Source organism: Leucoraja erinacea, chromosome 1, assembly GCF_028641065.1.
Source record: "Leucoraja erinacea ecotype New England chromosome 1, Leri_hhj_1, whole genome shotgun sequence".
Classification (NCBI taxonomy): domain Eukaryota; kingdom Metazoa; phylum Chordata; class Chondrichthyes; order Rajiformes; family Rajidae; genus Leucoraja; species Leucoraja erinaceus.
In genome coordinates, this window is record NC_073377.1 from 68,010,627 (window position 1) to 68,024,472 (window position 13,846).

The following is a 13,846-nucleotide window of genomic DNA, read 5'->3' on the forward strand; positions in this document are numbered from 1 at the left end:
AACTGGTTGACAGCATGGGTGGAGAGAGAAACATAGTCAAGGGCCTGTCCCACTTAGGCGAGTTTTCAGCGGACTGCCGGCGACTGTCATGTCCGGCGAGAGAGAGAGAGAGAGAGACACGCACACACACACACACACACACACACACACACACACACACACACACACACACACACACACACACACACACACCACACACACACCATAGTCAATGTTACTAAAACAGATGATGTGGCCTTTGTGCAGTACTATTAGTGGGATCTAGCTGTCACAGGCATAGATGCACAGGCATGTAGCTGGCACAGGCACAGGTTGGAGAATGGGAGAAGGGAGGGGGAGAAGTGCCATAGAGGGAGTACAGAGAAGGTTCACCAGACTGATTCCTGGGATGTCAGGACTTTCATATGAAGAAAGACTAGATAGACTTGGCTTGTACTCGCTAGAATTTAGAAGATTGAGGGGAGATCTTATAGAAACTTACAAAATTCTTAAGGGGTTGGACAGGCTAGATGCAGGAAGATTATTCCCGATGTTGGGGAAGTCCAGAACAAGGGGTCACAGTTTAAGGATAAGAGGGAAGTCTTTTAGGACCGAAATGAGAAAATCATTTTTTACACAGAGAGTGGTGAATCTGTGGAATTCTCTGCCACAGAAGGTATTTGAGGCCAGTTCATTGGCTATATTTAAGAGGGAGTTAGATGTGGCCCTTGTGGCTAAAGGGATCAGGGGGTATGGAGAGAAGGCAGGGAAGGGATACTGAGTTGGATGATCAGCCATGATCATTTTGAATGGCGGTGCAGGCTCGAAGGGCCGAATGGCCTACTCCTGCACCTATTTTCTATGTTTCTATGTTTCTAAGTGGATGTGAGGGGAGGGGGGGGGAGTGGAGAAGGGGGAGAAGAGTGGAGTGGGGAGGGGGGGAAGGAAAGAAGGGGCAGAGGGGAGGGGAGTAGGGTAGGGGAGAAGGAGAAGGAGAAGGAGTGGAGAAAGAGGGATGGGGCGGTAGGGGGGAATGGGGGGAGCTCAGTCTACACTCACTGAATACATCCCTGTGAAAGTTATAGAGACGGTGATTACATCTGGAAGCTGAGCAATACATCTGTAAATAAAACTGAACAACTCAGACTTCTTTTTATTTGCACAATTGATTTTATTGTATTAATTTTAATATATTAATGTTTAAAATCCATGGATTGAAGGAAGAATATTTTACAGCCCATCTGTGGTCCCTAAACCCAACCCTAACCCTAACCTTAACCGGGGGTCACCCACAGGACAGCTTACGTCAGCGTGTGACAGGGCACACGACATGATGAGGCACCCAAATGTCGCCCCAGGAGTTTGAACATTTCAAAATCCAGGGGCAACAGGGAAGCGCCGCGCATTACCGCACGTCACTGCATGCATCACCACCCCTCACCACGTGTCACGCCCGCATCACGCCCGTGTCACGACCCGACCACGACGCGACAACCTCTTTTTATGCTGTCGCCCAAATGTCGCCCAAGTGGGACAGGCCCTTAAGTTGACATCGATGGTTGTTGAATAAAGTGCTGATTTACAAGAGCAGAAAACAAGAGCAAAAGGACAGATGCTACTGAGTCCCTCCAGCACTTCGATTTTTGCTCTTATGACTTTCTGATTAACAAGAATTAGAGTTCTAATTTTCACCATCATGGACATCTCTGTTTCCCTCAAATATCCACTGGGTTTGCCTACAAAATTCCCCCATAGTGTCTGGTGGTATCAACCCCTATAGTGATTTGGTACAGGGATTTTCACTGTTAAATTGATTTGCCTTGCATCCAATTTAATCCAGTAAAATAGTTACACTAAATACCAGTTTCTATCTGTGACTAGTTATCGTGAACGGTCACATGGAAGTCAGCAACTTAAATTGTAGCAACTACTTTCCATCAAATTGCTTACCTGTGGCAAAAACTGCTCTCTTTGACACTAGTTTGTGCTCGACAATGGAAAACTGTGGCAGTTCAATCTTCTCCACTCCTGTGACTGCATAGTGACCACCTGTCCACTGAAATTCAATGTCATCTGTTGTGTACCCATCTAGAAAACAGAACAGATGAATACAATTATTAGCAACGAATTGGAACACCTTCACAAAAGCAGTAAGTCTCTTTAAATGTTTTGTCAATGCTTGGAAAAATGAAAACTTTTATTTGTTAAATATAGCAACAAAGCGAAAGTTATCAGCAGTAATGCGGTTACTGTGGCAACTGGCTCAGTGGCAACAGGCCTTTCTTTGAAGCAGGAAATTGTGGTCCATGTCCCACTCCACAGAGCTGAACACAAACAGGTGACTGTCACAACTATGAAGCATTGAGGACAAGTGGAGTCGCCTCTTGGATGAAATGTCAAACAGTGGCCAGTTCTGCAATTTCAGCTGGATATAAGAAGTATTTTAACAATGTCTTGAAAAGAAGCTACAGTGTCCCATGAACATGCTTATTAGGAGCAACTGGTACATATTAAATTCTTAAGGGAATGGACAGGCTAGATGCAGGAAAAATGTTCCCAATGTCGGGGGAGTCCAGAACCAGAGGTCACAGTATAAGGATAAGGGGTAGGCCATTTAAGACTGAGATGAGGAAAAACTTTTTCACCCAGAGAGTTAGGAATCTGTGGAATTCTCTGCCTTAAGAGAGAGTTAGATATAGCTCTTAGGGGTTTAACGGAATCAAGGTATATGGGGAAAAAGGGGTACTGATTTTGGATGATCAGCCATGATCATAATGAATGGCGCTGCTGGCTGTAACCTTAGTGAAAGGGCTGAATTGCCTAGTCCTACACCTATTTTCTATTTTTCTGTTTCTGTTAGGAGCAACATACATATTAGGCCACTCGCTCCCTCGAGCTTGTTCTGTCATCCAAGAAGTTCATGGCTTATCTGGCTGTAACCTTAGTTTCACATTCATGCCTATCCCTGGTAACCTTTTACTCCCTTGCTTATCAAGACTTTGTCTACTTCTGCCTTAAAAATATTCAGCCTGTGATTCCATTGCCCTTTGAGGAAATACCAAAGCCAAACAACTCCCTGAAAGAAAATCTCTCACCTCATCTTTATTGCACACTGATGGCTTCCCAGTGATCCTGGCTATTTAAAAAAAAAATCTTTCCAAAACAGATGATCTGGTCATTATCCACTGAAGGTTGCGGGAGATATTTGTGTCCAATTTGGCTCCTGCGTGTCTCAGAACATTGAATACTCCTTAAAAAAGTCCAGTACTCTAGTTTATTGCATCTTCGTAATTGTTAATGTTTTAATCACCACCGTGATTCACTCACCTGCGACCAAGAGTATGCGAATGCTATTGGTTTTGATTGTGCAGTCGGATTCGCTACTCCCCAAATGGTAAACCTCCCCCAGAAGATTATGAAGATTTGGATATTCCATCAATCAATTAGTTAGTACATTTTTTTGAACCACTATCACAGAAATCAGAATGGTATGATTAATGATTATCAATGAATCTGTCAGTGTTTCTGTTTCTCATAAAGAAATGTGGTTCTTTTACTTCAATTATATCAAACTAATCTTTCTTGTCTTTTTCTGAGAAAATTTCAGATTATTAGCAGCAATGTGTTTTAGAGTAAAATCCCCTCGGTTCCTAGATTTAGGACTGAGGGAAAATGGGTAGAAACCATCATATCAGTATAGAAGCTGGGATGTAATGTTAAAATTGTACAAGGCATTGGTGAGACCAAATCTGGAGTATGGTGTACAATTTTGGTCGCCCAATTATAGGAAGGATGTCAACAAAGTAGAGAGAGTACAGAGGAGATTTACTAGAATGTTGCCTGGGTTTCAACAACTAAGTTACAGAGATAGGTTGAATAAGTTAGGTCTTTATTCAACCTTTATTCAGCGGCAGCGGATACCTGGCTCGGCCCTGGAGCTGTGGCGGAGGCAGCGGCAGCGGAGACCTGACTCGGCCTCTGAGCTGTGGCGAGGCAGCGACCACCCGCGGAGTTTGAACCGTCGCCTCGGCGCAGAGGGAGAACAAAGAGGGAAGAGCCAGAGACTTTAAGATTTTGCCTTCCACCACAGTGAGGAGGTGTTTGGTGAACTCACTGTGGTGGATGTTAAATTTGTGTTGACTATGTGTTTTGTCATTTTTTTAAATTATATGTATGACTGCAGGGAAACAGAATTTCGTTCAGACCGAAAGGTCTGAATGACAATAAACGAATCTAATCTAATCTAATCTAATCTAATCTATTCTCTGGAGTGCAGAAGGTTAAGGGGGGATTTGATAGAGGTCTTTAAAATGATGAGAGGGATAGACAGAGTTGATGTGGACAAGCTTTTCCCTTTGAGAATAGGGAAGATTCAAACAAGAGGACATGACTTCAGAATTAAGGGACAGAAGTTCAGGGGGAATATGAGGGGGGACTTCTTTACTCAGAGAGTGGTAGCGGTGTGGAATGAGCTTCCAGTGGAAGTAGTGGAGGCAGGTTCATTGGTATCATTTAAAAATAAATTGGATAGGCATATGGATGAGAAGGGAATGGAGGGTTATGGTATGAGTGCAGGCAGGTGGGACTAAGGGAAAAAAAGTTGTTCGGCACGGACTTGTACGGCTGAGATGGCCTGTTTCCGTGCAGTAATTGTTATATGGTTATATTATATCAGACTTATGTTCTGACAAATGCGCTAGAATTTCTTGTGGCTTCCACAAAAAGCAAAGTAGGTCCTGCCTTAATTTTACACAAACCTAAAATGCCCCAACAGATCTATATATCTTTAATTCATTTGTTCTATATCTCTTTATATCACCGTCCATATCTCTCGTTTCCCTTTTCTCTGACTCTCAGTCTGTTATAGTATCTCGACCCGAAACATTACCTATTTCTTTTCTCCAGAGATGCTGCCTCACCTGCTGAGTTACTCCAGTTTTTTGTGTGTGTGTACTCCAACAAAGGGTCATCTATCTAATACAGGACTATCTGCTGCCTTATCCACCAGCTTCAGATCTCCCATCCCCAATTACCCTTATATTCCACTTTCTCCTCCCTCCTGTTCCCTTCCACCTATATTCCTCCCTCAGGCTTTACATTTCACTCCTCCTCTTCTCTTCTCAACTAACACCTTTTGCCTTCTTTTCACCCCCAGCCTTTGTCATTTACTCCACTCATCTGCCAATCAATTCACCCTCTCCTGTGTCGGGAGGAACAGCAGTTGCTAGTTTATGTCAAAGATAGACATAAAATGTTGGATTCAATTGTCCGGACAGGCAGTATCTCTGAAGAAAAGGTGACGTTTTGGGATGAGACTCTTCCTTTAACCCTTCTCCTGTATCTACCTATATATCCTGCCAAGCTATGCCTCACCCCCACATCTCCTTCGCACCTTTCACCCCCCTACTACAATCTGTCTGAAGAAGTGTCTTGCCCCACAATGTTATTTATCCATTCCCTGCACAGATGCTGTCTGACCCGCTGAGTTCCTCCAGCACTTGGTGTTTTGTCTAATGATAACATTTTGCTTTGTTGCACAGTTCAGTTTAGATCTTTGAGGCAATTGACATAAAGTTACTTGGCAAGTTTAGTTATGCTGCATTTGGGTTTGACCAAATGGTAAGTAAAAATCTCATTCTTGATATACAAAATTGGTTGTCAGTTTCTTGCTATTTCCTTCCGTGTCTATGATCATCCTTATTTCTAATTCTTGTTTGTTTTTACTCACCAATCCAAGCATTTGTGTAATTTTGTATCTGTACGCCTAGTTTTCTCATAGTAATACAGCATGGAAACAGGCCCTTTGGCCAAACTTGTCCATGCCAACCATGTTTCCCCATTTACTCTAATCCCACGCCTGCGTTTGGCCCATATTCCTCCAAACCTTTCCTATCCATGTACCTGTCCAAATGTTTTTTTTTTATGTTATTATAGTACGTGCCTCAACTCCTCTGATAGCTCCTCTGGAAGGTCGTTCCACATACCCACACCCATCTGTGTGGAAAAAGTTGCTGCTGAGGTTCCTGTTAAATCATATCCCTCCCAAGTTAAACCTATGTCCTCCTGGTCTCGATTCCTCTACTCTTGGTAAAAAAAAAACACTGTGCATTTACTCTTTGAAGAGTTTATACAAAGTGATGTTCCTTTCTTATTACATTTAAATAGAAATTCAGCCTTGGTCATGTGCTCAACAATGTGTGTTTTCATTTCCTTATAAAATTCAGTTCCTTAAAGTGAACAAAGCCCAGCTGCTGCTGTGTGAAGGCATTCGTTATGCAATCAAGGACAAATCTTGTCAAACAATTTACAGCCTTGCTTTTTGTGTCCCCATACACCCATTCTGGAAACTGATCGGCATTTCTTCTAAACCTGTGAAGTTATTAAATTGATTCTCTATTGAAGTTTGGAAGAAAAGGGATTTCCATTTAAAGAACATCTCTCACATTATCAGCCCATCACAAAGAATTGTCCTTGCTTTTCTTCACATAGTACCTTGGCAGACTTTACTTCCATGAGATAATAGATAAGGTTGACGCAAGGAACTTCAGATGCTGGTTTGCCAAAAAAGATGACGAAGAGAGATAAAGAACAATGAATGAAAGATAATGATTTCTCTAACTTCTGGTAGCCCTGGCATTCCCTCGCTCTCTATCCCTCCCCAACCCAAGTCACACTAGCTTCTCATTTTCACCCAACAAACAGACAACAATGGCCTGTTTTCTTTATCATCGTTACTTTTTTAGATATCTTTCATTCATTATTTTTATCTCTCCACATCATCGTTTATATCTCTCGTTTTCCCTTGAAATAGAGAAATATATTTTCTAGTTACGTGAACACCAAGATATTTAAATTTTTCCGTAGCGATTCTAAAAGGAAATTTTAGAAAGTGTGTCGTATCTTGAGGCTTTATTGACATAATTTCACTTTTGTTTGAGTTTATCCTGTATCCTGAAAAGGAACCAAATTCCTCTATAAGATTTAGTTTGTTTGGAATGTTAACTTGGGAATTTGTGATAGAAAGTAGTATATCATCTGCATACAATGATATTTTATTATTAGAATATTTAGTATTATAACCATGAATATTCGAATGTACTCTTATACTTTCTGCTAATGGTTCAATCGCAAGGGCAAATAACAGGGGTGTTAATGCACACCTCTGTCTATTACCCCTGGATAGCTGGAATTTAGGTGAGAGTATTTGATTAGTTAGTATTCTGGCAGTCGGCTTGTCATATAGCAACTTTATCCATGAAATAACATTTTCTCCTAATTGGAATCTTTGCAATACTATAAAAAGATATTTCCATTCTACTTGGTCAAATGCTTTTTCTGCATCTAATGAAATGATTGCTAAGTCTTCCTTTATCGTTCTATGTGAGTACATTATAATGAACAGACATCTCAAATTGTTAAACGAGTGTCTCTTGGGTATAAACCCAGTTTGATCAGAATGTATTAATTTATTAACATATTTACTTAGTCTTCTTGCCAGGGTTTTGGCTGATATTTTCTGATCTGTATTTAACAAGGCAATTGCTCTATATGAACCCGGCTCTTCAAGATCTTTATCTTTTTTGGGTATCAGTGTAATAGTTGATTCGGCTAAGGTTTGTGCTGGCGTCTGTTCTTTAAATGCGTGTATATAAAAGTCTTGTAAACACGGGGAGATTACATCATAATTTTTAAAATAGAAATTCATTACTAAACCCATCTGGACCTGGCGTTTTGCCATTCTTCAATGAATTAATAGTCTCTTCGATTTCTTTAATTGTGATGTGTGCTCCTAATTCTTCACGTTCCGCCACGTTGAGTGACAGAAGATTACAGTTGTCAAGGAAGTTTTTAATTTTGATCGTTTCTGCTGAAGTTTTGGATGTATATAAATTTTGATAGAATTGTGCAAATCTTTCATTAATATCCTTTGAAAGTGTAAACAGTTCACCTTTTTCTGATCTAATTTTTTGAATAGTATGATCCTTTTCCATTTTTCTCAACTGATGCGCGAGAAGTTTATGCGGTTTGTCGCCAAAGTCAAAATTTTCCTGTTTAGTAATTTGAAATAGCCTGATAACTCTTGCGGAGAGAATTCGATTTAACTTGAATTTTAATACTGCTATCTTATTATGTTTATCCATAGACGGATCTGTCACATTTTCTGAATCCAGCTGTCTGATCTGTTCTTCTAATTCCAGTTGTTCCGTCCTGTTCATTTTATTTTGATATGTTTGATATGAAATGATAGAACCTCTGATAAAGGCTTTAAAAGATTCCCATAATAACGAAGCCGAAACACCTGGAATATCATTTATCTCATAAAATAATTCCATCTGGTGTTTTAGATATTCACAGCAAGCTGGGTTAGTTTATATTTGGGGATTAAATCTCCAGTAGGTTTTTTTATTGTGGATTCCTTCTAGTTTTAGGGAGAAGGTTAGAGGGGAATGATCGGAAATAATACTATTATGATATTTGGGATTTGTTGTAAAAGGTATTAATTTTGTGTCCACCAGAAAATAGTCAATACGTGTTTACGTTTTATGTACGGATGAATAAAAGGAATATTCTCTTCTGGATGGATTTGCAATCCTCCATACGTCTGTTATATTTGTAAGTTTTATATACGTATTTAGGAGTTCGCTGGATTTTCATTTTGTGTTATATCTCCTTTGTTGTGAGGATTTATCCAAATATTGATCCAAAACACAATTGAAATCGCCTCCAATTATCAGGTTTTGCTGGGTGGAATCTGAGATTATATTAATTATTTTATTAAAAATTGTGGGTTATCAAAGTTGGGAGCGTAGATATTCACCATAGTAAGTGGGGTAGAATATATATCTCTCCAGATACTATGACGTACTTACCCTCCTTATCTGCTATAGTGGCTTTATGTTTAAATGGTATACCTTTACATTATAATTGCAGTACTTCTGGCTTTGGAGAGAAAGGTAGAGTGATAGTAATATGTAAATATAGTAAATAATAGTAAATATTTACATATTTATTATGTAAAATAATATGTGTGTTATGATTGTGTTTATAATTTGTTTGGTTGTTTTGCTGTTCCGCGAGCATTGCCACTTTCATTTCACTGCACATCTCGTATGTGTATGTGACAAATAAACTTGACTTGACTTGACTTGACTTGATATAATTGGCCAATCCAGTTAGATTCAGCCTGTTATGCACTTGATCTTTGAGGTGCGTCTCCTGTAAAAATATTATATCAGCATTCATCGATTTTAATTGGGCTAGAATCTTACCCCTTTTAATTGGCTCCTTAACGCCCCTAATATTCCAACTACAAAATGTGATTCCTCCAGTTTTCTTCAAAGGATCGTCTTGCATTAGAGCTTACATGGTTTCCCTTGTTTCAGATGGGGCAACACAATATATAAAACCAACCTTCTGGTTACTGGGTGGGTGAGCCTAATTTAAAAATCCTGCAGGTATATCACAGAAAACGTGCCTTGAGAATGTGCTAAATAAACGAAATAATTTTAAAAAAAAAACAGCATTTAAAGATACTGTGCGTGTAGCCCACCCCCTGGTGGAATATTGTTTGTGAGGTTCCGTGGATGTTGATTACATTTTTAGCTCTGCCCCGTATAGAGTAATACTAAAAAAAAGGGACTGAGTAAGATATTATGTAAAGAGAAAAAATGGGGAACAGTCCGTAAATAATTTCATCTAAGAGAATTAGATTTCTTCTTATAACATACATCTAAGTGGGTATTTACTATTTAAAATGAAATATAGAGATATAAGAATTCTTAACTTGCTTATTGAAATTAGTATGTTAAATACATAGCCGGTTAAAAATCGTCAGGTTTAAAGGGGTTAATTAGAACCTCCATCAGTTCCACAGGCAGCACGAGAACTCTCTCTTTCTCTCTCTCTCTCTCTCTCCTCCCCTCTCAAACCGCCATCAACAGCCCCACTGCTTTCCCTATCAATCTAATGCTCCTTCTAAACATCCTCACTTCTTGCTACAACTTGCCCATTACCCATCTTTACTTGCTTAACCCCTCTTCCTCTATTAGACCTACCTTCTGCCTGAACTTTCGACTTGCTCTCTTCTCTACTTGACTATCCCACTCTACCTAAGTTCCCTTGTTAGACCACACTGAATCCACCTTCCAATAACATACTGTATCCCCGTCTTACACTTCCTTCCTCTACCCCCTGCCCCCCTAAATCTTGATTACCTTACCCCTCCTCGACCAGCTCTGTAACATATTCCCTCTCGCTCTGTCTGACCTGCCAACTGCTGAGAAATTCTCACCCCCCCAATCAGATCGATATTAACGACATTTTGAATATAAACAGATTCATTGACCGTTACCTAGATTTAGTAAATCTCATGACTATTAGGTATTAGATTAAAATAAACGGCTTAGTATGTTTGTTAGTATTTTATGTGATCATCATAGGTTTAATTATATAATTTTTTAGTGTGTTATATAATTATCATAAGTTTAAATTGTTTTCAAAGCTGAATTATTCAGGAGACCTTGACCAATCTCCTCACAAACATGCGGACCTTGAACAATCTCCCCGCATACATTCCAATCTATCTCTGATAAGTTAGTCTAGACTTAACCGCCTGTGAACCTGTCGGCCATCTTATATGAACATTTTTATACATTTTTTATTAAAAACACATTATATCATTCTACCCCCTTATAAATATATATAAAAGGGGTAAATTAAACACACAATATAACATGCAGGTTCAGTAAAGCATAGCCTTGCTAGTAATCAGTTAGAATCAATTCATTTTCATACCGAGCTCTATCAAATGTTACTTATCTACTTGTCCTTTGTTATATGCTTTGCTAAGTCTTGCGTATATTTAAATGCATCTTCTGGGTCGACAAAGAAATGCTCCGATTCTCTGTATGTGACCCTTAATTTGGCTGGATACATTAGTCCATATCTTAAGCCTGGTATGTCTTTGAGGATAGCACGCGAGTTGGTGAAAAGTGCTCGCTTCTTGACAACCTCTTGTAGTTTAAGAATAATTTGTCTTGGTGGAGCTCCAGCTCCTGGTCGGGCACTCTCAGCTCGATGTGCCCGGTCAATTTTAGGTCTCGCAGGCAGTTTAAATACTTGTTGAAGTAAGTCGGCAGTGAAGACCTGAGAATCTTTTCCAATCTTTTCCCGTCCTTCACTCCAACAGTTCTTAGGTTTTGGCGTTTAGACCGACCTTTGAGATCTAGGCATTTCTCGGTCATTCTGGCCAATTGCCCAGAATCACAGTCAAGTTCTTTCTTCAGTCTTTGAGTTGTCTGAGAAATATCTGTAGTAGCAGCCTCCAGTTCTCTGATAACGTTGTTATGTTTTTTTGAGGTGAGGAGAATGGGTTCCAACTTACTGCTGATATCCTCTTGGACCCTTTTAATTTCTCCTTTCAAAGAGGAATTTACCTCTTCGATTCGAGCTTGTAGAGTGTCAATTTTTCAGCAGATTTCTGCTTACGCAGCATTGAGTTGAACATCAAGTTTTGCTTCTAAGTTTCCAAGCTTTTCAGCCAGCATTTCTCCAAAGTTTTTTACCATAGCCAGTCTTAAACCTTGGCCTTGTGCTTGCACTTCCATGGTAGAAATATGTCCTTGTTCCTCAGATGCTTCAAAAGTTTATTTTTCTTGCAGAACCTGCCTTCGATCTCTGTGTCTATTCAGAGGTGGAGTAGGCAGGTTCCTTCTGCAAGCCCGTTTTTTTCATTTAAAAATACCGGTATCCAGTCGGTATTGCATCGATTTCTGATGACGTCACTTACGCTACGTCAAGCATCTGCTAGTGAGTGTTTTTCATTCGGTCCGTTTTTCTTTTTCAGGTATTTTAACGTGTTTTAACGCATTTTTCAGAGCGGTGCTAAATGGAGCGCCTCTTACTGCTCCATGGAGCCACCGGAAGTCCCCTCTCTCCCTAGAGATTTTGCCTGTCCCGCTGAGTTACTCCAGCTTTTTGTGTCTATGGATAGATGATGTTTCAGGTGTGGGCCCTTCTTCAGACTGGGTTTGAAAAAGAGTCCTAACCCAGAACACTGTCTATCTATGTTCTCCAGAGATGCTGCCACTGAGTTTGGAGCAAATAAGTTTGATTTACCATCTCATTTGTGATATGGAACCTCCACCCACGTAGCACCACTTTGCTACTGCATCGATGTGCCCACTACATTATGTGTTGAAATCCTTGAAGTTTGGCCTGATACCCTAGCAATATGAATCTACAACAAGAGCAAGAGTGATACATGTGAACTGGAGGTGTCATCTGCTTTAACTCTTATCTTCAACTCTAAATTTGTTTTATTTAAAATAAACACTAGTATATTGTATTTTTACTGTGCAAGCTCTATCTTGTGGAACACTGGGAAACACTGGTCACCACTATTCAGACCTGCCACTGGTATTGTCCATTGGTATAAGGAATACTTGCCATTACCAATTGATATTTTTTTCTTGTGGTTTCCTTGGGAAGGATCTAATTATTATTTACGAGGTGTTTCCTGTGGGAGTTTGGTCAGAACCTTGGTGAAATAGTCTGGCGTACAACGTTTCTCGTTGGGATTCGTGAGTCAAACTCATTGGATCAGAAAATGATCTAAATGGCGAGTCAGGACATTAGATCAGAAAATGATCATCAGATATCACGTTTAACAATGCTGATCTGGGGCACTTGGGGATTCCCGACTGATATTTTGCGGTAAGATTATTCCTCCTAACACAACATTCCCATTACTCTTCCTATCTCTTCTAAACGATTCTGTCATCTATCATGACACAAAATGGCATTTGTTAAAACTTTTAACTACCATTTCTAATCCCTATGTATTAGATCTCTCCAGTCGTAGGACATAGAACCATACTGCACAGGAACAGGCCCTTCAGTCCATGGTGTCTGTGCCAAACATGATGCCAAATTAAACAAATCCCTTCTGCCTGCACACAATCCATATCCCTCCATGCCCTGCATGCCCATGTGTCTATCTAAATGCCTCTTAAATGCCATAATCATATCTGCTAACACCATCAGCCCTGGCAGCGCATTCCAGGCATCCATCACACTCTGTGTAATATAACTTGCCCTACAAATTTTTTTTAACATTGTCCTCCACTCACCTTAAAGCTATACACTCTAATATTTGACAATTTCCACCCTGGTAAAAAGGCTCTGATTGCTCTACCCTATCAATGCACCTTCCTCCCCACAGCCATCAGGCTATTAAACACAACGAATAAGCTAAGAGCTCTGAGCTGCAAAAATACTATATTATAGAAACATAGAAACATAGAAAATAGGTGCAGGAGTAGGCCATTCGGCCCTTCGAGCCTGCACCGCCATTCAATATGATCATGGCCTATCATCCAACTCAGTGTCCTGTACCTGCCTTCTCTCCATACCCCCTGATTCCTTTAGCCACAAGGGCCACATCTAACTCCCTCTTAAATATAGCCAATGAACTGGCCTCAACTACCTTCTGTGGCAGAGAATTCCACAGATTCACCACTCTCTGTGTGAAAAATGTTTTCCTCATCTCAGTCCTAAAAGACTTTCCCCTTATCCTTAAACTGTGACCCCTTGTTCTGGACTTCCCCAACATCGGGAACAATCTTCCTGCATCTAGCCTGTCCAACCCCTTAAGAATTTTGTAAGTTTCTATAAGATCCCCCCTCAATCTTCTAAATTCTAGCGAGTACAAACCAAGTCTATCCAGTCTTTCTTCATATGAAAGTCCTGACATCCCAGGAATCAGTCTGGTGAACCTTCTCTGTACTCCCTCTACGGCAAGAATGTCTTTCCTCAGATTAGGAGACCAAAACTGTACGCAATACTCCAGGTGTGGTCTCACCAGGAC

General features: G+C 40.1%; 1 protein-coding gene across 1 annotated transcript in view; it reads right to left on the reverse strand.

Moving 5' to 3' along the window:
* gabrb1 (gamma-aminobutyric acid type A receptor subunit beta1) overlaps positions 1–13,846 on the reverse strand; it is a 264,736-nt gene that overhangs the window by 23,535 nt on the left and 227,355 nt on the right. The window contains exon 6 of the mRNA XM_055636706.1: positions 1,930–2,067. Coding sequence (XP_055492681.1) covers positions 1,930–2,067 — 138 coding nt within the window. The remainder of the gene's footprint in view (positions 1–1,929; positions 2,068–13,846) is intronic.